Source organism: Antedon mediterranea, chromosome 4 (assembly GCF_964355755.1).
Source record: "Antedon mediterranea chromosome 4, ecAntMedi1.1, whole genome shotgun sequence".
NCBI lineage: Eukaryota > Metazoa > Echinodermata > Crinoidea > Comatulida > Antedonidae > Antedon > Antedon mediterranea.
The window spans coordinates 33365325-33390472 of NC_092673.1; the positions used below are offsets into that span (position 1 = coordinate 33365325).

Genomic DNA, 25148 nt, shown 5'->3' on the forward strand with positions numbered 1-25148 from the left:
GAATATAAAAGTTTTTCTCGTTATCTCAATGGAAATGTTTTCAATTTATGCATATTGCATCTATTTAATTGTTTTATGTATTTTTCAGTTTTTATTGTTCAGATTTTACCTTATTTGTCATCTGGACGAATAAATGACACGTTTAAACTGTTTCAAATGAAAAAAAATCTAAAGACAGTTCCAATAATTATGGTAAAAATCTAGGTGCCAAGAAAAACGTCTTTCTAAGCTTAGCGTCTAATAAAATGTTATCAGATGTAATCTGGTTTTATAGGCCTACCCGATTCTCAGTGCCGTATCTTCACATTATGACAACATTTACCCAGTATCATGGAATATTCGGTAAAACAGCAGCTCATGTGTATCCCATGGTGCCTGTATCATACGGGTTAGGTATAGTCTAAAATACTACAGATACAGTACTGGGAATCGGTTGGTTTGTAGCCTAATCTAATTATATCTTGTCTTGTCAATTCAGTAAGACAATGAATAATGTTACCGATGTTGGCTTAAATAATATCGATTTTAGTGATTGGAAAGTGATCGTGTAGAAACAAAGCTTTGTGTATGTCAACCGAATTTGATGTTATATCGACTGGTATGAGCATTATAATCAATAATGTTTGTTATATCGACTGGTATGAGCATTATAATCAATACTGTCTGCAGATAGCTACAGCCGAAAACAAGTCAGGTAGGGAAAAGGAGTAATCGGCGATAGTGCTGGACGAATGGAACGTAATAGGAACCTAAACGGTAAAGATGAGCCCGTCAACGTAGGCTCGAATTTTGGTATGCTTGATCACCGGGTAATATTATATCCAAGCGCTCTTGTTATACCACCGGGATGGACAGATATGTGGGTAGCAATGCCTGGTATTCTTGAACTCTAAAAAAGCACGTATGGCTCACGTACTCTTTCTTACGCACGCACAAGTGAGTGAATCTTCCTGCTCCATGATCTGTTAACATAAGGTCGTAGGCTCGAATCCCACTTTGATCAAATCATGGTATAGTGTTGATAGTTGAGCATTAATTATAAATACAGCTGATTACATTGTGTTTGTGCAAAAAAATATTTCTAATTTAAATATTATTTGCATATTGCATTTTATTCGAATGTTTTGTTCTTATCCATTTTCTCATAAACGTAGTAACATGCACAGCAATTTTCTTACGTAGCAATTTTAGTTACAATTCCTTTTAGCGTTGCAAATAATATGCAAATGCTAACATTCTGTCATACGAATTGAAGCAGTCTTCTTTTTTTTATTCATGCGTCACACGAAAACAACAATAATGATGACCAACCACATTAGTGATGACGTCACAGTGACTCGGGGTCATTTTCTGCATATAAGCAGCTAGCAGCTTAATACTTGAGTTCTTCGGTTGATTGGAAACAAGATGCGAATTTCGCATAATCGATTTTCCTCAACGCGTAATCTGTGTTAAACGTATGATGAACGCTGCAGCCAAACCCGGGATGAATATAATGTTGCAATAATGATAACACAAATTGAAGAGAGTATGAACACGTGACGTACGTGCATATATAAAAAGGTAATACAATTTGTCTACATAAAATACATATAAGACTATTATATTAGATTGTACATATTATTCAGAGATGAGATCTACTGCAGAAAACATTTCTGAGAAAATGACATCGTAATAATATCATGAGATATTAAAACTGATCAATCGGGTTGGCCATGTACGGTATCATTCAAAAATATAATTTTGTCTGCATAAAATACACAAAACTATGTTAGAGGCCTACACTGTAATATATTACTTATAGATCTCCTGCAGTAACCATTTCTGGAAAAATGACAACTAGGCCTAATTACAGGATGGATTTTCCTGCAGTAACCATTTCTGGGAAAATGACAACTAGGCCTAATTAAATTATGGATTTTCAAATTTCTGATGTCCTTCATGGTGGTGGGCCTATGCCTACATTATATTTAGAGATGTATTGTCCACCAAAATTGACAAATAGCCTAATGATGAATAAAATAAAATGTTGCATAGACCATTCTGCAGTTGTAATAAATATATTTCGAAAGGATAACAAAATTACGCCAGGAAAAAATTAAAAAAACAAAACTAAAAATACCGTAATGATTTCGTTTAATAGAAAAAGACAAGGAGAGAATCCACATTTAACTAAAACCCGTTAAATTCTGGGCAATGAATGGGCTTCCAGTTCAATTTTTTCTTTAAATTACAGTATTTGGGTAAATATTTTTTCCTGATCTTTATTATTACTGTATACTGTATTAAAACAGCTATTCAACATGTTTTAAAACTGTTTTTCCGGGGAACAATATATCTTTAAATATAAAGAATCGTCTGTCTCGGTTGCCCATGTTTTAACTGTATATTACACTGTTTGTGGCTGTATCGCCTTAACGTTCAATTAAACATCTATCGATTAAAGTTGTTTGGATGAATATGCGAACACCACTAAATTAAGTACATCAACATGTACTCTACAAAATATATTTGGCAAGTATAATTTTATTTTTAAATGAGATTTCACTTTGCATAACGAGGTTGCCATGGTTACATAATATCATTAATGTGTGGTAATTCGTGTATAACATTTGTGTTAAACAATTTCTTAAACGTTCTAGCATGAGATATTTCTCCATAAAAAATGTGCATTACCTCTAAATATAAATACAATGGAAAGGACCAAGGAGATACATTCGGAACCTAAAAAGTGTCCCCCTTCAGCTTGGTTCCCACTAGAACGTAACGCAAGGACGTGAACGTAACGCAAGGACGTAAACGCAACGCAAGCGTTTTAACCAATGACAAGCGAAGTTATAGACAGTTAGCAATCACAAGCGAATAAGCCATCGCTTGTGATTGGTCAATTCACTTGCGTTGCGTTAGGTCCTTGTGTTGCGTCGCTAGTGGCAACCAAGCTTTAATAGAGGTGTCCCCTGAATAAGGGCTTGGTCGTAGTAGGCTATACTGTATATTTCCTCTCGTTGGATTCACAGGAAAGTTTCCCCATAAATAGGGGTGTAACCTGGATGAAGGTGTACCAAATACGGAGGTTGTAGGCCTACTGTAGTTGAATACAGCGTAATCTATTTTTAGAACATACGATTATCATTTATCTAATATCTCATTAAGGCTATCGTTAATGTATTACCGTAGTTGGCGGTGTTGATAATTTTTGAACTGATTCTTCCACGCCCATATTTAATTATAATTTTGAACATTACTTCCTGAAAGAGTGGGTTGAACAAAAACAAGAGTGTGGATTTACGAAAAGAGTCTAAAAGGGGCGTAGAACTGATCGTGTCGCAGCCACAGATACACCCTTTGACGCCATATAGAAATGATCTGGTCTTTTTGATTTCTCTTTCTTAAATGACTTTATACGAAATCTCCTGAACCGTCTTTCGTCAGGATTAATAAAATAGGCCTATATGAACATAAACTATATGTATTACTCAGGCTCTTAGTAATAAAATACCCGCCAATATATATCATCATTTATTATCTTTACCATAGCTTTGGTTGTGGGCCCATCATTTTCTGGAGTAAGCCTAGGCCTAATTCGTTTACTGTGTGTTTTTTCCCTCTGAATGGGAGTTAATGTCTTTTTTGGGCAAATTACGAGCTGTAACACTTTCAAATTATTTATTCTTAAAGAAATAGCTCATTCTTGAAATATTATGCGCAATCGATTTTAAAAAGTATCGTCGTATTAAATAGGTAATAGGCAGCTAAGGAAAAATATCGTCTGCTAGGCACGTGACGTATATTCGCATGCGCAGATTGCAAGTGAGATGATTGTTGAGAATGAATGAAGACAGTAATTATTTTTATGAATATATTTACAATATTTTCGTCGACATAAAATATGAATACGTACACTGGACTGGTTAAAAGAATAAGATCTCCATCTCTTTTTCAGAATAGGTTTGATTATTGGGACAGGATTACGCATTCACAAAGTTTTTGACCCATTTTCACTAGGTCCAATCAATAATACCTGGTAATTTAATTCATAATTGGGACTGCTATGTTTCTTAATTATCATTATTTCATTCAATAATTCATGTTTTCATTTTAAGTAAAGCCACCGTGAGTTAGGTGTGGTTAGGAAAGTTCTAGAGCGTGTTAACCTCTCTCAGTCAAGAGGGCGTTGTTCAGTCCAGACGGTCCCAGCAAGTTCATAAACGCGCCACATTTTGTGATGATGTGAGTCACAGCTCGCGTTTGAAGAAGAGGCTACGGTTTGTGTCAGACCAAAGTATACAGTAGGATGAAAACTTGATACTCTTCGCGACGCACGGTGTCTGCAAGCGGCGTGAAACAGATCGTTTCGCAGTCACAGCCCTTTGATCTCCGGAGCTCAGCATCCTGTTGTTCGATTGCCATGGTTAGGCCTATAGGCCTACTGCATGCCGTTTAAGCGTGGTTCCCACTAGCGACGCAACGCAAGGACGTAACGCAACGCAAGTGAATTGACCAATCACAAGCGATGGCTTATTCGCTTGTGATTGCTAACTGTCTATAACTTCACTTGTCATTGGTTAAAACGCTTGCGTTGCGTTTACGTCCTTGCGTTACGCTATAGTGGGAACCAAGCTTAATGGTCGCTAGACATGATACCGCTCATTTATCGGGTGATATTGCCATACAACATCTATTTAAACAATAAAAACTTTACTGTTTTCAACAATCAAATTCTAATCAAATTAATTCATCTTAAGAAGTTTCCGCCGATGCCTGAAAATTTGCTTATAAATTAATTCGGTTATAAATCAAAGTTAATTAGCATATAAATAGAAAATAAAGAGTGAGTTTTAATTACTTCAATCTTGAATAATGGTAAGTTAACAACATTCAGCTCTGGTTTGACTTTTTAGATTTGCCTACAGCGTCAGATCTAATTTAATTCGACAAAGATAAAACCGGCATAAAAAGAAAAATAAAACTCAGTAAACTATATAGATGCATTATGGTTGCCATGGACACCAACTGTTGATAATAAGGACAGCAACGTCATAATCCGTAACATAGTTACAGCATCAGTAATTTGAATTTAGATAATTCCAAAGATTCTCTGATAAAATTTCAATTTTTCAGTTTTACGTACCAAAATAACAATGGTATAGGCCTACTGTAGGGTTATTGTGTTTCAAAAAGCCGTTATTTAACGGTAAGCCAAGGCCGATGTGTTTTCAGTAAGCCTACTATATTTGAAAAGCGGCGTGTTTTTTTTAAAGTTATGCTATATTTCTTTAAAAATCGGTATTTTTTCTGAAAAAAAATATACAGTAGGCCTATAGTCTATTTTATATCTTTCTAAAAAAAGGGTAGTCTATATGTTTCTTTCAAAAAGGTAATGTATGTTTCTTTAACAAATGTATAGATCTATGTTTCTGAAAAAAGGTAGTCTACAGCATGTTTCTAAAAGTCACGGCATGTTTCTGAAATCCGGTAAGTACTAAAGGCCGACATGTTTCTTAAAACCAATATGTAATTTTCTAAAAACCGCTGTGCCATATTCTTTAATAACCGGTATGTTTGCACCGGTATTTCTTTAAACCGGCATCCATATTCCAAAACAACCGACAGGGGATTACCCTTTCGCTGTGTTCTTAATGTCGACCAAACCCATCCAATTACTGTTTCCTTTTAATTATCAACGGTTTCCAGGCAACGACCAATTATCGAGCAACTAACATTTTGCATCAATAAACTATATACTGTAGGCCTACCTATGAAACGCCGTAAGCGCAAACATTGTTAGCAAAGCAACGATGAAGTCGATTGACCGTCTAGACTCGTAATGTTTTGCAATTATCAACTTGTGTTTAAACATTGGTGTTAATTTGACTCGCCATAGACAAGTGAATTATTGACTGACTAGTTTCCCGACTAAATGCAATTTCGAACAAGTAATTGACATGACTAGAGTACGAACGGAGCCAGTGGTCAATTTCCTTACCGTTTTGCATAATGTATCTTACTTATCAAATTGTAATTGCATACTGTATATTATTGTATACCCTTAATTTATAAATAATCTAACTTATGCACAAAACGAAACTTTGTTCTAAACCTTCTGATAAAACCACACGACTGATACTTGCATCGATAAAATTGTTTTGTTAAAATGTATTTTTAACTCAAAAGCTGCGTCGTTCGGTTATTCTTGGCCATTTTCTCTACGTCACAATAGGGTCAAAGAAGGGTCATCGCGAATCACCAACTACGGTGTCCGTCTAATAGACCACGGGAAACGGCTAGTTGCCTGTATATCTACGTATTACAGGCTAGTTGCCTGTATATCTACGTATTACAGACTAGTTGCCTGTATATCTACGTATTACAGGCTAGTTGCCTGTATATCTACGTATTACAGGCTAGTTGCCTGTATATCTACGTATTACAGGCTAGTTGCCTGTATATCTACGTATTACAGGCTAGTTGCCTGTATATCTACGTATTACAGACTAGTTGCCTGTATATCTATGTATTACAGGCTAGTTGCCTGTATATCTACGTATTACAGGCTAGTTGCCTGTATATCTACGTATTACAGGCTAGTTGCCTGTATATCTACGTATTATTGACGGACAGGAAACCACTAGTTGTATTTCTAATTCTAAAAATGAATTTTTTTTTAAATAATTATTTAGTGAACAGGATTTCATACCGCAGTTCTGCCATCGTGCACGTTTTCCTGCCGCCCGCCTGCAATGCGCTTTCCGCCGTAACCCATATGCGCTGTGAATCACTTAAATATGATCTTGACGATAATTTTTAAAGAAAATCAATAACATAAATTGTGACTGTATGCTACTTTTAATGCAATGTGATTAGCAGCGAGGACATTTTCGATATTGTTGCTTTCAGAAGACGCGATGCAAGTTGTTTATCTTCACTAGAATAGGATGAATTACAATAATAATATGCATTCATAATATCGTCGTATATTGCGATGGACACGCATTAACAATGAGAGTCTAATAGTATACTGTATACAACGGACTGAGTAACGCCTTAATTCAGCATTAACATTAAAGAAAACTGAACATTTAAATTGTTACTCTTCATTGCGTACCGTACCGGTATATAAATTCAAAATATATTATTATGGAACATACGTTTTCTTCCTGCCTGCTTTGAAATATTTTTTTTCTTTGCGCATATTTGTCATAATTTATTCGCAGTACAACTGCGAGTCTACATTAAACAGCGTATTTATTCTTAAAATCACTATCCGCATCAATGATAATGACGTATTGACATTGGTAACTATAGGTAACCGTAATTTTCTTGTACAAATAATGTTAAACCATATACTTCGTATCAAATCATGTCTGTGGAGCGCATAATATACTGTTGTCACATATCATTAAAATCTTCAAGAATTATGCTTTCGTGCGCTGCTTGTTTTCATCAATTATTAACGATAACAAAAAATGGCGGTAAATAAAAATATAGTTTGGACTTACTCAAGCAGTCTGCGCTCCCTGCGCTGTATTTGTTCCTTTGTTAGTTTGCCTCCTTGTTTTTCTTTCCATTCTGTAACTGTTTTCGAAGCTAACTCTACCTCAGGTTCATATGCAACGTTGATTACTCCACCGTTTGCCTCAGCCTCGTTGTAATTGGAGACCGAGGCATTACTGGACCTGCGCACTCGTGGCGCCACGTTCAACATGGCGACACGGCCGCCAATCGCACCTGCCGCGGCTGAAAAAAAAGGGGAAAACATAAACATATATATATATAATTTCAACATACATTAATCAATAGTAAGTCTTATATAAAAAATGTTAACAAAATAATTTATGTAATGATTATAATTATGATGATGATGATTTATCGAAATATAAATAGGTCTATAAAACTAGGCCTAATTCTTGAGTGATATTTAAAGTATGGTTTTATTAAATTTTTGTTCAAGATATAAAATATAAGATAAAAGGAAACAATGCATAACTGTCATTCCATAGATTGGAGGAAAAAATCTACAGTAGAGCCTCTTTACCAAAGTACTCAGCAAAGTGTTCCCTCAAAAGGAGTGTGGTGGGCCTACTGTACGAAGTGCTATCTCAAAAGGAGTGTGGTAGGCCTACTGTACGAAGTGCTATCTCGGAGGATCCCAGCACATCCGATTGCAGTGTCACTAAATACAGTTTAACTAACTATCGCAAGTCATTGAAATATACTGTCTGTATTACAGGTTCTTTCTGCAGCTAAGGTATAATGTAATGTAAACCCAGTGAAAGCAGGTATAACATGTATTAAAAGTATTTAATCCATATAGGCCTAGCTACATTTCCTGTGTCACCAACTAGGGTGAGTGCATGTTTTTTTTTTTACTTGATTTTGAAAATGGTTCCATGATAGTTCTCTGTCATTACATTTTGTATTGAAAATATACAGTAAACGTTTTTTTAATTTGTACCTAGACTTGTACCTCAATGACTTGCGACAGTCAGTTAAGATGTATCGAAGTGACAGTTCCAGAATCGGGTGCCCAACCATTGTATATACGATAATACAAATAATTGTATTTATTAGGCAAGTATTTGGGAGCAAAAATAGGCATTAGCCAATCAGAATAACTACTCACTGTGCTCCATCACCACTCTCCCTCCTTACTTTACATTTTAATACGTCATTGGAAACTACCATTAGTTTAATTATAAATAAAATCATATATTTTTTATTTTATTTATTTATTTTATTTAATCGAAACCAACAGAGATAATACCGCCACTAACAGGTTCGATAAAAACAAAGCCAGGATTGTTTCAAGCACCTTGATTGGTCCTAACAAAGCCAGGATTGTTTCAAGCACCTTGATTGGTCCTAACAAAGCCAGGATTGTTTCAAGCACCTTGATTGGTCCTAACAAAGCCAGGATTGTTTCAAGCACCTTGATTGCTCCTAACATTGATCAAGGGCTTCTCTCGTCTATTTGATACCCAATGTAACATCAATTCTAATTCTAGAGAATCTGTGATGACACGTGCGCAAAGTGTTATATCTATCGTATGTGCGGTTTTCGAGCCATTTCTAAAAAATGTTTTGATTTTGTTGTGCATGATTCATATACATAACGGTCTTCGTGTATTATTAAATAGCTCCCTCTATACTGTAGATTAAGTGTATTAAGCTAAAGTACCATACATGCAGATGAAGGTTAAGAATATAAAATAAATGTTTTAGTGTGGAGATAATAATAAAATTATACAAAACAATGAACTAATGGATCTTATATTAGCTTAGGCCTAAATCTATAATTACCGAGTAATAAGTAGAAATTTGTTTTCAGATAGGCCTATGCGCTTATAGTACATTCGTGTATGCTGTATACCGTATATATATGCACAAGTAGTATACTAGTATTAGGCCCAGTAGGTTATGTCTGCGCGCAAAACAAAAGTTCGAGAGTGCATGAAATCTAAATAAAATTAAATAAGATAGATAAAACAATTGTTAATAAAACTACTATTATTTTTAAGAAATTGATATTGATTAGCTACTACTGTAGTAAAAGCATGGAGGTAAAAAATAATTTATTTTTTACCTCCATGGTAAAAGTATCGAACAGTTTCATATTATGTTTTCGCTGTGGACAGTCATTATTGATTATGTTGTTTACTCCCGTCGCAAGATGGCTCACTACTAGATTTTCAATGTATCATTACTCCTATTTCAATCAAAATGATATCGGAGATTTTCTACGGGTAATTTAAATAACCAGACTAGTCGTATAAATGTTTAATGATTATCATGTTTTCTTTGACATTACAACTTGCATTTAATATATGACATAGTTGAATTATAGCGTGGTATTTATTTACCATAGTTAGGCCTCGATTACGGAAGCATAATACGTATAGAATCGAAGATATACACACAGTACGATATGCCTAAGATTGAATATTTCATCAGGAGAGGCCCATTATAGGTTTATATGATTAGGCCTCTGGTATTAAAGCTTGTGTTCAGACATGGAGAAATAAGTTGAGCTAACTTATTTCGCCATGGTGCTGACGACGATGATGATGATGATGTTGATGAGGATGACGTCATATGGCTTACATTTCGATATACTTAATCCCCGACCTGATCCGAATGAATATTAAATCATTCTCTTCTAAGCATATATATTGATACTTTTAATAAATTTTACTTACAATTCATATCAATAGGATAATAAAAATAAAGGTAATCACTTCCGTAGAATAATAAATGTTTTCACTTATAAACAGACAGAATAAATGGTTACATTCAATCAAAAACCCTTGACTTCTCGTCAATTTGACTATTTTATTTTCTTTAAATTAGGCCTACAGTTTTTTCGAGTAGACTAACTTTTTTTTCGATCTAATTTTTTGTAAACGTGAATACTGTAACTAAAATGTCATATTCAACCGAATCATTTAAAAATGTATATATTTTTTCAGAGAGTACCACAGTATATCTTTAATGATGAATATTAACAAAAAAGAGCCGAAGTTCGCCGCGGCCGACTCCCTTTACATTGTTAGCTGCACACTTGACACAAACGCGTTTAACTTACACAGTTGAGATACATTCATTTGAGCTTGACGTTTATTGTACTAAGGGAACAAATGAAACGATAACATTTCATAATTTCTAGTTTTAGAATTTAAATTGATTTTTACACATTTTGACACAAATCCTGTAGCAAAGCTCGACACACCTCATATTGGTCGATAATTCGATATGTGCTTTTATCCGACAATAGGTTTTGTAACTGGACATTTTAAACAGCAAAACAAGTACTGTAGATCTATAGAAAGTTGCTGCAGCGCATGCGATCGATTCCAACTTTTACATTGCGATGACGCAATTGTTTTGTAGGTTTTAACATGTAGAGGTAGCATATGATGTTCAATCGCCACTCCATTATCTGTGTATCTCCATACCAAGGCCAATTTACACAGACGAGATGAAACGCTAATATAAATATAGAATATATATAAATGTTATTCCTTATGATCATTTACAAACAATGCGGAGCCACGGACGACGGGAGGTTTCCGCTCACGATAAAATAGACAGATTCTATGTGGGACAAGCTACGCGGTTTTCCTAATTTCGTTACCGCTCGTCTGTGTAAATTTCCCTTTACAGTATGTTTTCCAGTATCAGGATAAATCCCGTAATAAATCATCTCATTTGTATCACATGTGTTGCCTGTATCATGTAATGGTTATAAGGATATGGTTTATAATACTAGGCGATGAATGTGAAACACAAGCGATCGCAAATCAAGGAAACGTTTGTTATTTATAGATTTCAATTTCTGAATATTATATCCTAGATTGTAGTCTAATAAAAGTCCGTTCTTTAAATGTGTTTAGCTACTGTAAGCAAACCAATTATTGGGTAATATTGCATTTTAAAATATATTACCATATCTCTACTTTAACTTCTATTTAATTATCAATCATTATTATTAATGAATGAGATTGGCCTGCAATAAAACCGACCGATTGAATACTTCAGTATAATAGCAAAAACACTATTCTATACTATAGTGGGCGCAGCCGAGTGGAAATAATAATTTTGGAGGCAGTTTTTATGGCACTAGCTGTATCTAATCTATCTGTTTAGGCAAATTATGTAATATTCAAATCCACGTTTCGCGGTACATCTGAGATAGATCAGATAGGTATCCAAGGCGGAGATTTTGTCCCGAGGTTTTTCCATTGTGCTCGCCTATGTTAAAATTAACCATAATTTATTTATATATAGATGCAGTGTCACATTAGGTATAATGTGAATTGGATGGATTTATTTTGATTGAAAGTAAAAAAATGAATAGGCCTACTACATTTTATGCATTCATTTGATTTTATGGAATTTTGAAAAATAGAGTTGGTTAAATCACGGGGTAATAGTTACGTCATGGTTATTGATTGTTACCATGGAGGAATCGGTTTGTACAAGCCTCACATGTTACACACATGTGAGGCTGTATCAAGGAAGGTCTATGATACTGTACAGTATATGAAAATCCCTAGACCCGATTAAACTATAAAAGGACAATGTAACTATTTATGTGTATGTAATTTGTTCATATTGTTTTTCCTTTTATATTTTATGCTAACATTGTCATGTATGGTGAACTGAATTGTGAAAGTCAGTAAATGAATTGTATACAAAAATCATTATGCAAATTACAACACCGTCAAGACACCGACACAAACCAATAAAATACCGGTAATGAATAAATTAAACATTAATATATTATATAATAACTGAATGATTTATTCACTAAGATGTATAATATGTGTATTGATTTTGCATTTGATGAATTAAGTAATTTACAAAAGATGCAGATTGCTGCATGCTCTAACAAAGCTAGTCTAGAAACATCGACACATGTTACAAACATTTACATTTATCATGTAAAAGAATAATATACATATAGAATCAATATTCACCAAAACAAAGAGTCTTCATTTGGGGGAAACCCCTATTACGGAGACATCACTATTCAGGGGTGAAACCCCTATTACGGAGACAGCACTATTCAGGGGGGAAACCCCTATTACGGAGACATCACTATTCAGGGGACGGTACTATTCAGTACGTACATACGGGATACTTTCCAGTAAAGCAACCTAAGAAAATACATGGACTGTACACATTTGATAACACAGTAACTCGCTATTTGGGGGACACTCCTCCTAATTAATTACAGATTCGGCTCCAATGAAAAACCATATAAAGTATACTGTAATACAGTTTCATTTATTTATAAATGTCTCCCCTAATTAAAACAGGTATGAAAAAACACTGCATACAGTATGAGGTATTCTACTAGACTGCCAAAAAATTGGAATTTGGTTTAATGGAATCTTACTTATTAAATGGAGTATAATAATCGTATGAAACCGTGAATCAGAGCAGGTAGGGCAAAACGTTATGTTATAATGACCTCTGTGACATAGGATTGTTAATAGAAGAAACGGTCGACTTTCTAATGGGTTATAATTAGCAGTCTCTTATAAGTCTAATTGATTGGTTTCAGCCTTTCTTAAGCCTAGCACCAAATAATGCCAGGCAGAGTATATAGTATTCATTACAACGTAGATTACGATATAGGTAATAACAATTTTACCAGTATTATATTGAAATGAAATATATTTTTACTTCAGCGAAGATCAATTACGAGTTAGACATTGAAAATTGCCGATTAAATTTCAAGATTTTTTTTCCATGATTTTAATCAATACATACATTCTTCTTTTATACATTTATAATATCTTAACCTGTCTAACCAACCACACAGCAGCGTTCGATGCAGCATGCCTTTATAATCAATATAATGTTTGAAAAAAAAACATATTTGGATGCGGCGGAACATCCGGAACTCTCGCTTGTGATTGGTCTAAAGTGGCCTGCTTGTGGTGTACGGTACTACATAGAAACGAAGTTTAAGAAATGTAGTCATCTAAGACGGGTGAGTTAGTTACATTGTGTATCGACTCTTGATGTCGACTTAGCAGGACATTTCAGTTTCAAGAGTCATGAGACTCATAGTACCGTAGCTGTCTAGTCGAACAGTCATTCTGCTCACGCTTACCAATGAACGTCCGCAGACTAACTGAAGGTATTGGACTCGATAGTTGCATAGCCGGCCGTGTGATGAGTTGTGAACGCGATAGTCGGTAAATGAAATATAGGCCACTTGCCGCTGTATAGTAATAATACAAATTGCTGTTTGTAAAGCATGGTTCGCACTACAGATGCAATGCAAGGACGTAAGCCCAACGTTAAGCTTGGTTTGGTCACTATGAGACTCAACGCAAGCGAGTTGACTAATCACACGCGACTTTTCGAATAATCCATTGCTTGTGATTTGTCAAATCACTTTGCGTTGCGTCTTCGTGCTTGCGTTGCGTCTCTAGTGGGAATAAAGCTTAAGTGATTTGACTAATCACAGCGATGGATTATTCGAAGTTTCGTTTTGTGATTGGTCAACTTGCTTGCGTTGCGTCTACGTCCTTGCGTTGCGTCTACGTCCTTGCGTTGCGTCTACGTCCTTGCGTTGCGTCTACGTCCTTGCGTTGCGTCTACGTCCTTGCGTTGCGTCTTTAGTGGGAACCAAGCTTTGTACACATGTATTTGTTGGAGGCGGCGAACAGAAATAAATCAAGTTAATACGGAATGAAAATAGAAACCAAACAGTATATATTATAGTAATGGCATGCTTCGATAGGATCTGTACACATGTGTAAAGTGCCATTTTAATCTATTTTGTTGTTTTAAGAAACGTGCATTTATTTATTTAAATGTATAATATAAAACAGTGTACATACCACCTCCAGCCGGGTCTTTATTTGTCGGTAAACCTTACGTAATTCCAAACGTTAACTTTTTCCTTCACTTTGAATCCGATTATTTGCTTAATATTATTATCATACATATCTCAATTTAGTTTAGTAATAATATAGTATTGATTGGTACGTATAGACAAGATAAATAAATATTGTAATAGCACAGCATAAAAACAGATAAAAATAGAGTAATTTAATAAATGACGTCATCGTCTAAAGAAAATATGGTAGTCTCCGATATTATTGTATAGAGTATTTACTAATTATCTTATTTATAAAAAATGCAATATGCATGTATATTGTGAATCTCATCGGATACTACTGTGCAATACTGTGTGTACAATTCTCGGTTACTGTATCTATAATGTGTCCAGTATCATAGGCAAGTTATATGATACCGCATCATATATGGATCCCATGTTAAGCATGTAAGCGGTGTGCAAATAAAAACAAAATGCACGTTCTATTTTTTATTTCACCATAATTTCTATTTCACCATAACACTGCATTGGTATGGTATCATATCCTAATTTTCAGCTATTTTATTTATTTTTAGTTAAAATTTAATATTAATGTTGTCAATTGGTGGGGGGGGGGGTGGGGGTGTAAAAACATTACAAAAGATAATAAAGGATACACATTTAATCCGCGCGTTCATCAGTTGATAAAAAACGTGCGATATTTGTACGCGCGCGTCAAATTTAATTTCCACGACGCGCCACGTGATGCGCAGACAGTTAGATTAATGGTTTTGCACTGAAAGGTCGCTCTCTAATAAGGATGTGGATCTCAAAGATCGCAGCTTTAAAATGGCGTTTTGAATTACAGAATAGTATAAGTCTGCAGAAGCGGTCAGTTTAGGATACAGCATACATAAGCTGATGGAAATAACACGTTTGGTAATAAAAGGCGCCATACAATAATTTTAGTTCAAACACAAAGTATAATTCTTTTGAAACTAAAAACTGAGCCTAATAAAGCGTATCATGTCAGGGAATAAATCCAATGTAAATAGCTACAATAACGACAGAAAAAGCATTTACCCTGGAGATAAAAGTAAGGGCACATCGCTTAACCTTATTGTAAAAATGTATTCTTTAAATTGGATGGATTGAATAAATTAACATAATATCAAGACGGACGGAATTCTGTTTAGTAATTGCAGAAACAACAAAATAGAATATGTTCCTTTTCAATAATATGACAAACAATAACGTTATGATAATGATGAAATAATTTATGATAGCTAAGTGCTTGTAATTTAAGCCGAGATCCTCAGAAAAACCATTCCATTAATACGGGGATATACAGTAACATGGGGTTTCCTCAACCTGCTGTACTGTAGATGTTTTTAAAACTGAAAATAGGGGTGGGAGAGGAAATAGGGATTGGGAACACACTCACAAGCGTATGTGACTTTGTCTTTTCAATATAGTAGTAGAGTAGGCCTGTATATAACAATTATAAATTGTCTGAATATACGATTTACGTTATCCTCAAATTTAAGTTTTGCCGGAGTCATGAACCGAACTTAAGACCATTCCTTAACCATTTCAACATTGACGAAGATTGTCCCTTATAAACAATATACCTCCATGCTTATAAAAAGGAAGCTGCGTCATACAGTGTTGGATTTTTAAGATTGTATTTCAAAAAAGACAATACGGTACACATTTATTCATTGCGTGTAACTACTCTAGAACAATCAATCTGCCATCCGTGGTTTCCTTTTTTTTTATTCCACTATAGTAATTGGCTACATTGTATAGAGTCATATCATTTTCACTAAAAGTGTGTGCTGTAATAACGTAAAGCATATAATCACTATAAACTTGAGAATTTACCCAACATATTGTCTTTCAATGAATACTGTACACTTTTTTGTTCATACACTTATTGGATCATTCGTATTCATTTGTATTACAAATTGGATGCGATTGATATTAAATATTATTTAACAAGTTGGATGAATGAAGAATTGCAGCGGTTAAATCAATAAATTGGATCACGTAGATTGACATGACGTGAAATAGAGAAGAAAAGCATGGGTGGATTCAGAGAGGAAGAAGAGAGGTGGGAAGAAGGCGACTTCTTCCCACCTCTCTTTTCCTTTCTATTTTTAAAAAGAATATAAAATAGAGCTTATAAAAAAAAAAAAAAAAAAAAAATAGAGCTTTTAGTTTAAGGTACATTGATTAAGGTATATTAACATTAATTCTCAGGTCTCAGCAAGAAAAATAAAGTAAACCAGAGCAGAAGAACGACTAAATGAAATAAAAGACGTCCATTATTATTATTCTTATTATTAATATTATTATTATTGGAAGTATTTTGTACTCTCATAATGAAATGTTTGAGCAATATGGAAATAAACAAACAGTACCCCTCTTTTTATCATCCCATTCGATTATCTGTACTGTACCTCTATATGGCATTATGGTCAGTATCATAGGCAATTGCTGTAATACAGCGTCACATATAACATCTGTATTACTGTAAGATGTAACACTGTATCACAGTGAGAATTTGCTTATGATACCTTAGAAATTATAGAGAGAATCGACTAATCATCCAAAAGGAATACGTGTTGTAGCAATACAGTATGAAAAAAAAACATTGTAACGTTGAAAATGTTTGTTATGCTTTTTTATTATTTTTACAACATATGCCCGCAGGCCGATAACCAGAATGTTTCCACACTTAATAAATAAAAAAAACTGACCGTGAAGCATGACTTTAAACGAAGGGCTTAGCTCGAATGCTGACAGACAAGACGATGACCCTAAACTGTGTAATTTGGCCGAGTTTATACTAATGTTTTTCCTTCATCAGATAAGTGAACGATTAACTACAGAATCAATATATAGTGCGCATTACAGTATATGCAGTACGTAGGAGTAGCGTTGAAGTCAGTAGTAAAGAGAATATTTAACTTGATCCATTTCGATCTAACAAAAAAAATGCTGGCTAAAAGAGGAGTCCGCTACAATAAAGATATTAAAAAGAGATTGGTGTCGGATTCAGAGCAAACCTACGTCTAGGAGTCCGAGCAAACCTACGTCTAGGAGTCCGAGCAAACCTACGTCTAGGAGTCCGAGAAAACCTACGTCTAGGAGTCCGAGCAAACCTACGTCTAGGAGTCCGAGCAAACCTACGTCTAGGAGTCCGAGCAAATCTACCGTATAATGCGTGGATAAGGAGGGTCACGAAAATACTACAACAGTGCTATAAACCTCTTTAATATTATAATTTCGATATAGTCAATTATTTCATTATTATTTAGTTAATTAGCCATAATTAAAACATTTTCCAATAATGTAGGACAAGGACATATATACCGTATGTTACGAGTTGAACTTGATGTCTTACATTTTAGGATGGGTACTGTAACACTAAGGACATGGATTACCCTAACCTTAACTACTTGATTCGAAGCCTTTATTAACAGTATGACAGCATCAACAATCAAGGAGTCCATAACACAAAACATGTTTTACAAACCAAAAAATGTCCTGCTGCAGGCGAGATTCTCTTTTCAATACAATAAAGAGTAAATTTATAAATTGTCTGAATAGGCTACTACTATTTTCGACCGATATCCTCAAAGTTTTGTCGGAGTCTTGGACTCCCCTCTTCAAATGGAAGCTGGATCATACAGTGTTGGATATTAATTGTATTTAAAAAAAGACAACACGGAATATTCCACGATGTTCATTCTGCTTCAGGCGCGGAATAGCAACACAAAATGATTAAGTTGTTTGAATGAATAGGAATAATCAATGGTCAATGGTGGAGAGTGGCATACATTCACGTCAGGATGAAGGTAATTTAAAATGACAATATTAATCCACGATTAGGTAAGTTTGTTGTTCAATTGGTTTTATAGCCAGAAAGAATAAACTAATAAAATGCAGGCTATGCAGAAGAAGCAGACCGTAAAAAGGGCAAGCGAAGTTATAGACAGTTAGCAATCACAAGCGAATAAGCCATCGCTTGTGATTGGTCAATTCACTTGCGTTGCGTAACGTCCTTGCGTTGCGTCGCTAGTGGGAACCACGCTTAACTGTCTATAACTTCGTTTGTCATTGGTTAAAACGCTTGCGTTGCGTTTACGTCCTTGCGTTACGTTCTAGTGGGAACCAAGCTTTAAGGGAGAACTTTCTTGTGACACTCTAAACGCAACGTAACGCAACCTAAAGTACGCAAAATAAGCAAATGCCCTCATAATGATTGTGTTTGCCCCCGCCTGCGTAATATCAAACCTGCGATGTTTCCAGCACTGTTGCGTCGTCGGTTCCCACTTGTGATTACGCAATACAGCACTTTGCGTCAATGCGTCGTTGCGTTCCGTTGCGTCGCTAGTGGGAATCACGCTTAAATGAGGGAACACTTTGTTGGGTCCTGAAGGTGTCCCAATAAAAAGGTTCAACATTAATCATCTCTATTCAGCTGATATCCCTAATAAGTGGACACTTTGCTTGGTCCTGAAGGTGTCCTCTAATAGGGGTGAGCCTACTATTATATTCTATATCATATTATGGATTGTATTCACATTTTCTTGACCTACGATACTATATACTGTCAACAGATATTGACGATCTATGGAATGTGACATCCGCTTACACTCATTAACTATTAATGATTATTCTGGGATCAATTCCTTGTAATATTAAGGCTCGTGAGTTGTACAGGTTAAGACAAAATCAATTCAGTCGTTTAGTTTTGCATAAAGGCCAAGCAACACTAGATTTAAAATGGCAAACACTGTTCCTGTACATTAGGTATAGTGAAACTTATGAGGGGTTTGCATAAAGGTAAGCACATCCCACTCTTGCAACATGGTACGATCAGTGACGTAGTAAAGTCACAAAGTTGACGCGGACGCGCGCGTACAAATATGTTTTTATCAACGTTTCAACGCGCGCGTGAGGTTATGTGCGCTTTCAACGATCGCGTAAGTTTGCATAAATGTTTCATACCAACATTTTGACCTTCTGGAGTGGTGGCCATTAAAGAATAATAAGAGGATAACAAGAATAACTTATTATGCCTACTGTACTATTATCACATCAAAATGGAGAAATCACTTTTCTGTGTGCCTCACATAGCAGAAATATATTACTGTAGGTACGTTCATTCAATCAGTCACGTGCAAAAACAAATGTATGTATTTATTATTAATATATAGTGAGTTTTACGCTCTGACTAAATCGTCATAGTATAGGAAACTATTACTGTTACGCTCTACTACATTTGTAAATAATATTTTGAACATTATGAATTTATAATATAGAGTTTTAGGGTAGTATAACATATTATTCAGTGGTGATTTAAAACCCACTTGTATGTTTATTTGTATGCCCGGTGATAATTAAATTTTGCGCAAAATGTCATGATATTTAATATAGCCAATAACTGAACGGTATTCGCATGCCAGATTGCATACCATAACACGCAAGGTTCGAGGCATGAATAATACTAGAACCATTAATTATAATTCCTGTATTTATATCTGATAGGCCTACGTCGAATTCCAACATATTAGCAGCGCAGGTACTGTAGACATCAGTAATATCATGATGCATTATTATAAGCGACATGCGAACATTATATAGACCATTAGCACTGTAAACTATGTAATTCTGCATAATTGACGTTCGTACGTACGGACGGATATGGTAAGATTCGTCTTATATAGGCCTATCGGACGCAGGTTATATAGAAATATATTCTATTATAAGATAATTCGACGGATTAATAATGCCAAACAATTAACACGTACGGGACAGTGACAATCGGAAATCCATGTAGAACTTATACAGCGGTAGGGTCCATACTGTCAGTCGGACCCTGGTAAGTGAACATCTTATCTAAAATAAGTTTATACTTACCCATGTCGAAGACTTGACTCTATGGCTATGTAAATATGTCCGAATATATAAGATCCAGAATTATATGATAGTAGTTTTGTGAGTCAGCATCGCGAACGGGCTGGATTGTACTCTGTTGGTGTCAACTGTGGCTTTTCTCTTTTTAGATTTCGTTACGCATGAAAGGGCCTTCATAATAGGGGGATAACCGATTCTGGACCGTATCTGCATATCAAAGCCTATTCAACACCGTACCAAAATAATCAATAACCCTCGGGCATTAAAAAAATCATATTTGTCATTTTTCTACTGATTTTCAATAGATTGAAGGTTGAGGCAGTCATGACAAGGCATAATCAATAGGGTTTTTTTTATATAGTATATACGATATATCGATTGCGTATACGTAGGTCTACATCACACACCAAGTGCGTACGCTTCGAGTACGCGTAACGCGCCATGTATGTATACGGTCTTTAGTAATAGGCCTACTGTGTTGGATTTTGTATTTTAGCAGATTAATTAGGCAAAAACGTGGAAGTTTAACATTGGATCTTTTTCAGGTGATCTAATAATGTCAAAGTTCACCAAGCAGTCGCAATGAGCGTAATTCTATTTTTTTTTTATATTTTACCATGAACTATCAGAATCGAAGCACATATACGATTTTTAAGTTCTCAGCATCCTTCTCCTCTAAGTCGCTCCCTCAAACTAAAAACTTATTTCAGGGTTTTAATTAAAGAGAATTGTACATGTATGTGTCTATGAACTTTCATAATTTAAAGCTGGCTGACGGTTGGACGCAATGCAAGGACGTAAGAAGAACACGTCCTATCACGACGACGCGAAGGACCATCTAAAGTGTCCTGATTGGTCAAGTCACGTGCGTTGTTCCTACGTCGACGTAAAGTATGAAGTAATAATATTACAGCCTACAGCGACTCCATAGACTGTATTTATAACCTGGCGTATGAGGGCAGTGTAATGGTATACATGATGCTGACGCGCGCATGATCATGTAGATGCATATTCAGTATAAACGAAAATAAATGCATTTCTAGATTTTGCCAACGGAAAGTTATTTGAAAATATATAAGTGTATATTGCCTCTATGCCATCTAAAATAATAGGCTACAACTCTAATAAAAACGAATTACATTTTAACACTATTGAAATGTAGATACCCTAAAATGATGATAATAATTTTAAAACGTTACTAGTCAGCACTAAAACGATATTGAGAGCAATATGAAACGGTCATATTTTAGTTTTGACACTACGAACGAAGAGACTTTTACGCGCGCGTTCAAATGACCATGGTGCGTTCACAATCCGATGATATAGTACAGCATTTTACACGCGCGTCGGTGTTGCTCAAGAGAAAATTTCGTTTTTACGACGCGCCTCGCGATTGCGCATCTGTCTAGTCGAAACATCAGTCTCAGAGATATATTACGAGCATGCACAGAGTGACTTTTAGACTCAATGGCCACATAATCGCGTGGTGCGTCGTAAAAAATCGTGCATGTGTAACTAACTATGTGTTGGAGGGCATCTCCCAAAAAATGATTGTGCGAAGCTACACTAAAAGCATGATTTAATCCGTGTGATGCGTATTACGTATTAAAAGATGAAATAAGCCTAAATGTGTTAATTAAAAGCTAATATTCTGATACTATCCCATAGAGTACATTTGACAATGTCGGAAAAAGACTCCCAGCCTACAAAATGAACGTAAATGAACGTTACGTAAACGAACGTTACGTAAACTCACCGTTACTGCTTGTCATGATGCAATTACTGATAATAAAATAATAAAATATAAATCCAAGATATTGAAAACAATTATCATCATTGTTATATCTTAAAAATAAGAAAAACAACGTTGCACGCGGCAGGTCTATCATTAGTGACAACAGTTATAGTAAATAGATTTTGAAACGTCATCGCTGAACAATACGAATAAAGTGATTACGTCACAAAACTGACAAGATAGACAATAAGGTGTGAACAGATTGTAAGATTAACACATACGGTTTATCAACAATCTATTTTATACTTTTAAAAAACAACCATTTCCACATAACGCTGTGTTCACACTTTCATTAAAATTCGCATCATTTGCATATTAGGCCTATAAATTAACATTTTAATGATATGCGCGCGATTTTAACCAAAATAGAGTATATGTACAGTATTATAATTTTGTATTATTGACTATGAAAAAATTGTTTTAATTAAAAATTAAAGTGCATTGCTTTCTTCTTAATTATGCATTTTGTTTGCATAATTTAGTTGCTTTATAGCCATTATTAGTGGTATATATCGTTTATGTTAACGGAATTTTTCCAATCGACAATAAAATTTGATTTTCTGATCACAGTAAATTTGTTGAGAGGTTCTTTTGTTTAGAGTGGATTGAAGTGCTAGTGGTAATTTAAAACCGGCCTACTCACGATTTCGTCTTATTCTAACCTCAAAATAATAATAACTCTAAAAAATAATGCTCTGTTTACACTATCAAACTAGTGTGATGTGCCCAATTATGATGGTGATATGCCCAAATATGGTAGTGATATGACATTATCAGATTCAGATTCAGATTCAGATTCGATTTATTAGGTTATTCATACATAGCATAATGATAATTGTTTTCTTGGCAGAAAAACACAAGCAAAACAATACACACATAATATTTACATGTCCATATATGGGCACATACATTTTGTTGTCGAGTCACATAAGGTTTGATAGTGTATAAAGAGCTTAATATAGGCTAGCTGACAAAATTTAAGTGCTTTTTGAGGAAATTCGTTGTCAAAAACATCGGTGTTAGCCCAACATATATAATTTATCAAAGGGTTTTCAGATTGGTTTAGAGTTTTTTGGCCGATTATCAACATTTCTGAAGACATCAGCAATGTATTTTGTATTTTTCAGCTTCATGATGAAAGGAATGTCACGTGTGACCCTGTAATTAGAAATTTGCCTATAGCCTATATACAAGTGTTAATTACACTGTATACTAATTGACTAATGTTGGAGGGTAGTGCGTTTGATTCAGCATCAACAGCATAGCTATCATAACACAGAGAAATAAAACCGTCGGTAGAAATAAAGAACTTTGTAAGTGTAAAGGTCCGTCTACACTATCAAATTTTTTATGCGACAACAAAATGTGATGTGCCCATATATGGACATGATGATGTCATGTCACCATTATATTTGGGCAAATCACTACCGTATTCGGGCTTTACTGTTCTTATATTTGATGCTTTAAAGGTGATCTCCGGGTTTAAAATTTATATTGCTTATTATGAAAGGTAAACATTTGCAACAGCATTGCTAACAACTCCCCCCCCCCCACCCCCTCTGCTTATTTTTCTCCGTCAATGGTAAAGTAGAAGGAGTAGAAGGAGTAGAAAGAGTAGAAGGAGTGTATGCAAAATAAGCCTGCCGATAAATAAGTTGGGTTATCATCAATGTTGTTGAAAAGTGTTATATTTTATAATAAAACTTTATGCCCGGTATCAACCTTTAACAGAAAACTTTTCAAGATAAGGAAAACGACTTACCTTTATTATTAATAGGTTATGATTCCAATGGTGGTATTATCCAGGCATTATTCACTTTAAACAGGACTACATTACGGAATATAGATTGAAACAGGTTTTCATATATTTCCTTTAAAAAATGAAAATTTAAATAGATTAAACTTTCGGTTTAAAATTAATTTAGGAAATGTAGAACTCCAGTCGTACAGCATTGGGATTCGAACCAACCATTTTCTGTTTTATCGGCCATTAAAACAAGTCAATTAAGCCATACAATAGTATATATTTAACAAGACAAACATGAATACTCTCTACCTTCATTCAGATATATTTTTCTGAGTCATATGATTTGAACTACGTACTGGAAGCTTCTCATTAGATAGTGCTTGATTAAATCACTATGTTTTATAGTAAAAACTGATTTATAAATATAGAATCACTACTGTATTATTTTACAAAATATTTATTCAAAGAAACGGGAAAATGATGGTGGTACGACGACTATTGGTAAACAGTGTGTAGGCATAAAGACAATATACAGCACGTGTTACTCAAAATATTACTATTATTAACAGACTTTTACTAAAATAATCTAAATTTGCAATGTCATTTAACAGAACAAAAGAATAATCGTGATGATGTATAAATAGCAAATACTGCACAACAAGGTGTTTAAACATAACGCTGTTTGTCGAGATTTTAGCGTACGGTGTTTGATGATATTGCAAGGATAGAATGAATGGCATATTGAACGAGTCGAGGTCATTCTTTAGAGTAAGTGGCTATTAAAAAGGACATTACTTTATTCAAATATCACTTTATCTTGTTACAATATGTATGACATGTACAAACAGGTTCAATGTGCGTTTAAACGTTGATGAAAATGATATAGTTGTACGCACGCGTCAAAATTGCGTCACAATCACAACGCGCTTCCGTTTCTTATGTGCCGCAGGCACTAGGCCAATGGAGCACCCGTAAATTAAAATAAAAGTCTCTTATGGGGGTTATGAAGTGAATACCAGAGAAATTATTGAAGTTTGATGACTTAAAAAGGAAATATTTCACTTAAGTGTATGTGAATACGGCCACAAAATCCATAAAATCATAAATAACTTTTTTCAGAGATTCTTACCATTTTTATATTAATTTGTGGTTATTTTTTATCTCTCCCATCTTTTTTTCTTTTATCTTTTTCAAAGGAAATGTAATTCGAAATATCAGAAGGTACCGTACCCGAATCAATAGTCACTTGTTCACATTGATTAGGTTTCAAAATCTGTACACTGCGTCACTTTTACAATCGTATTTACACACGACTATCAATATCTGAGTCATTTAAACGTATA

At 34.8% G+C, this 25148-nt stretch overlaps 1 protein-coding gene across 17 annotated transcripts in view; it reads right to left on the bottom strand.

Moving 5' to 3' along the window:
- Positions 1–23929, bottom strand: part of LOC140047359 (voltage-dependent calcium channel type A subunit alpha-1-like) — a 131026-nt gene extending 107097 nt beyond the window's left edge. For 2 of the 17 annotated variants that reach the window (XM_072092331.1, XM_072092329.1), the window contains exons 1-2: positions 20267–21088; positions 7500–7737 (exon numbers count right to left, since the gene is read on the bottom strand). In XM_072092331.1, coding sequence (XP_071948432.1) covers positions 7500–7737; positions 20267–20270 — 242 coding nt within the window. In that variant the 5' untranslated portion in view covers positions 20271–21088. Of the gene's footprint in view, positions 1–7499; positions 7738–20266; positions 21089–23820 lie in introns of those variants that run through there. The other 15 variants (XM_072092321.1, XM_072092333.1, XM_072092320.1 and 12 more) reach the window with 12 other exon arrangements.
- Positions 23930–25148: the final 1219 nt, after the last annotated feature.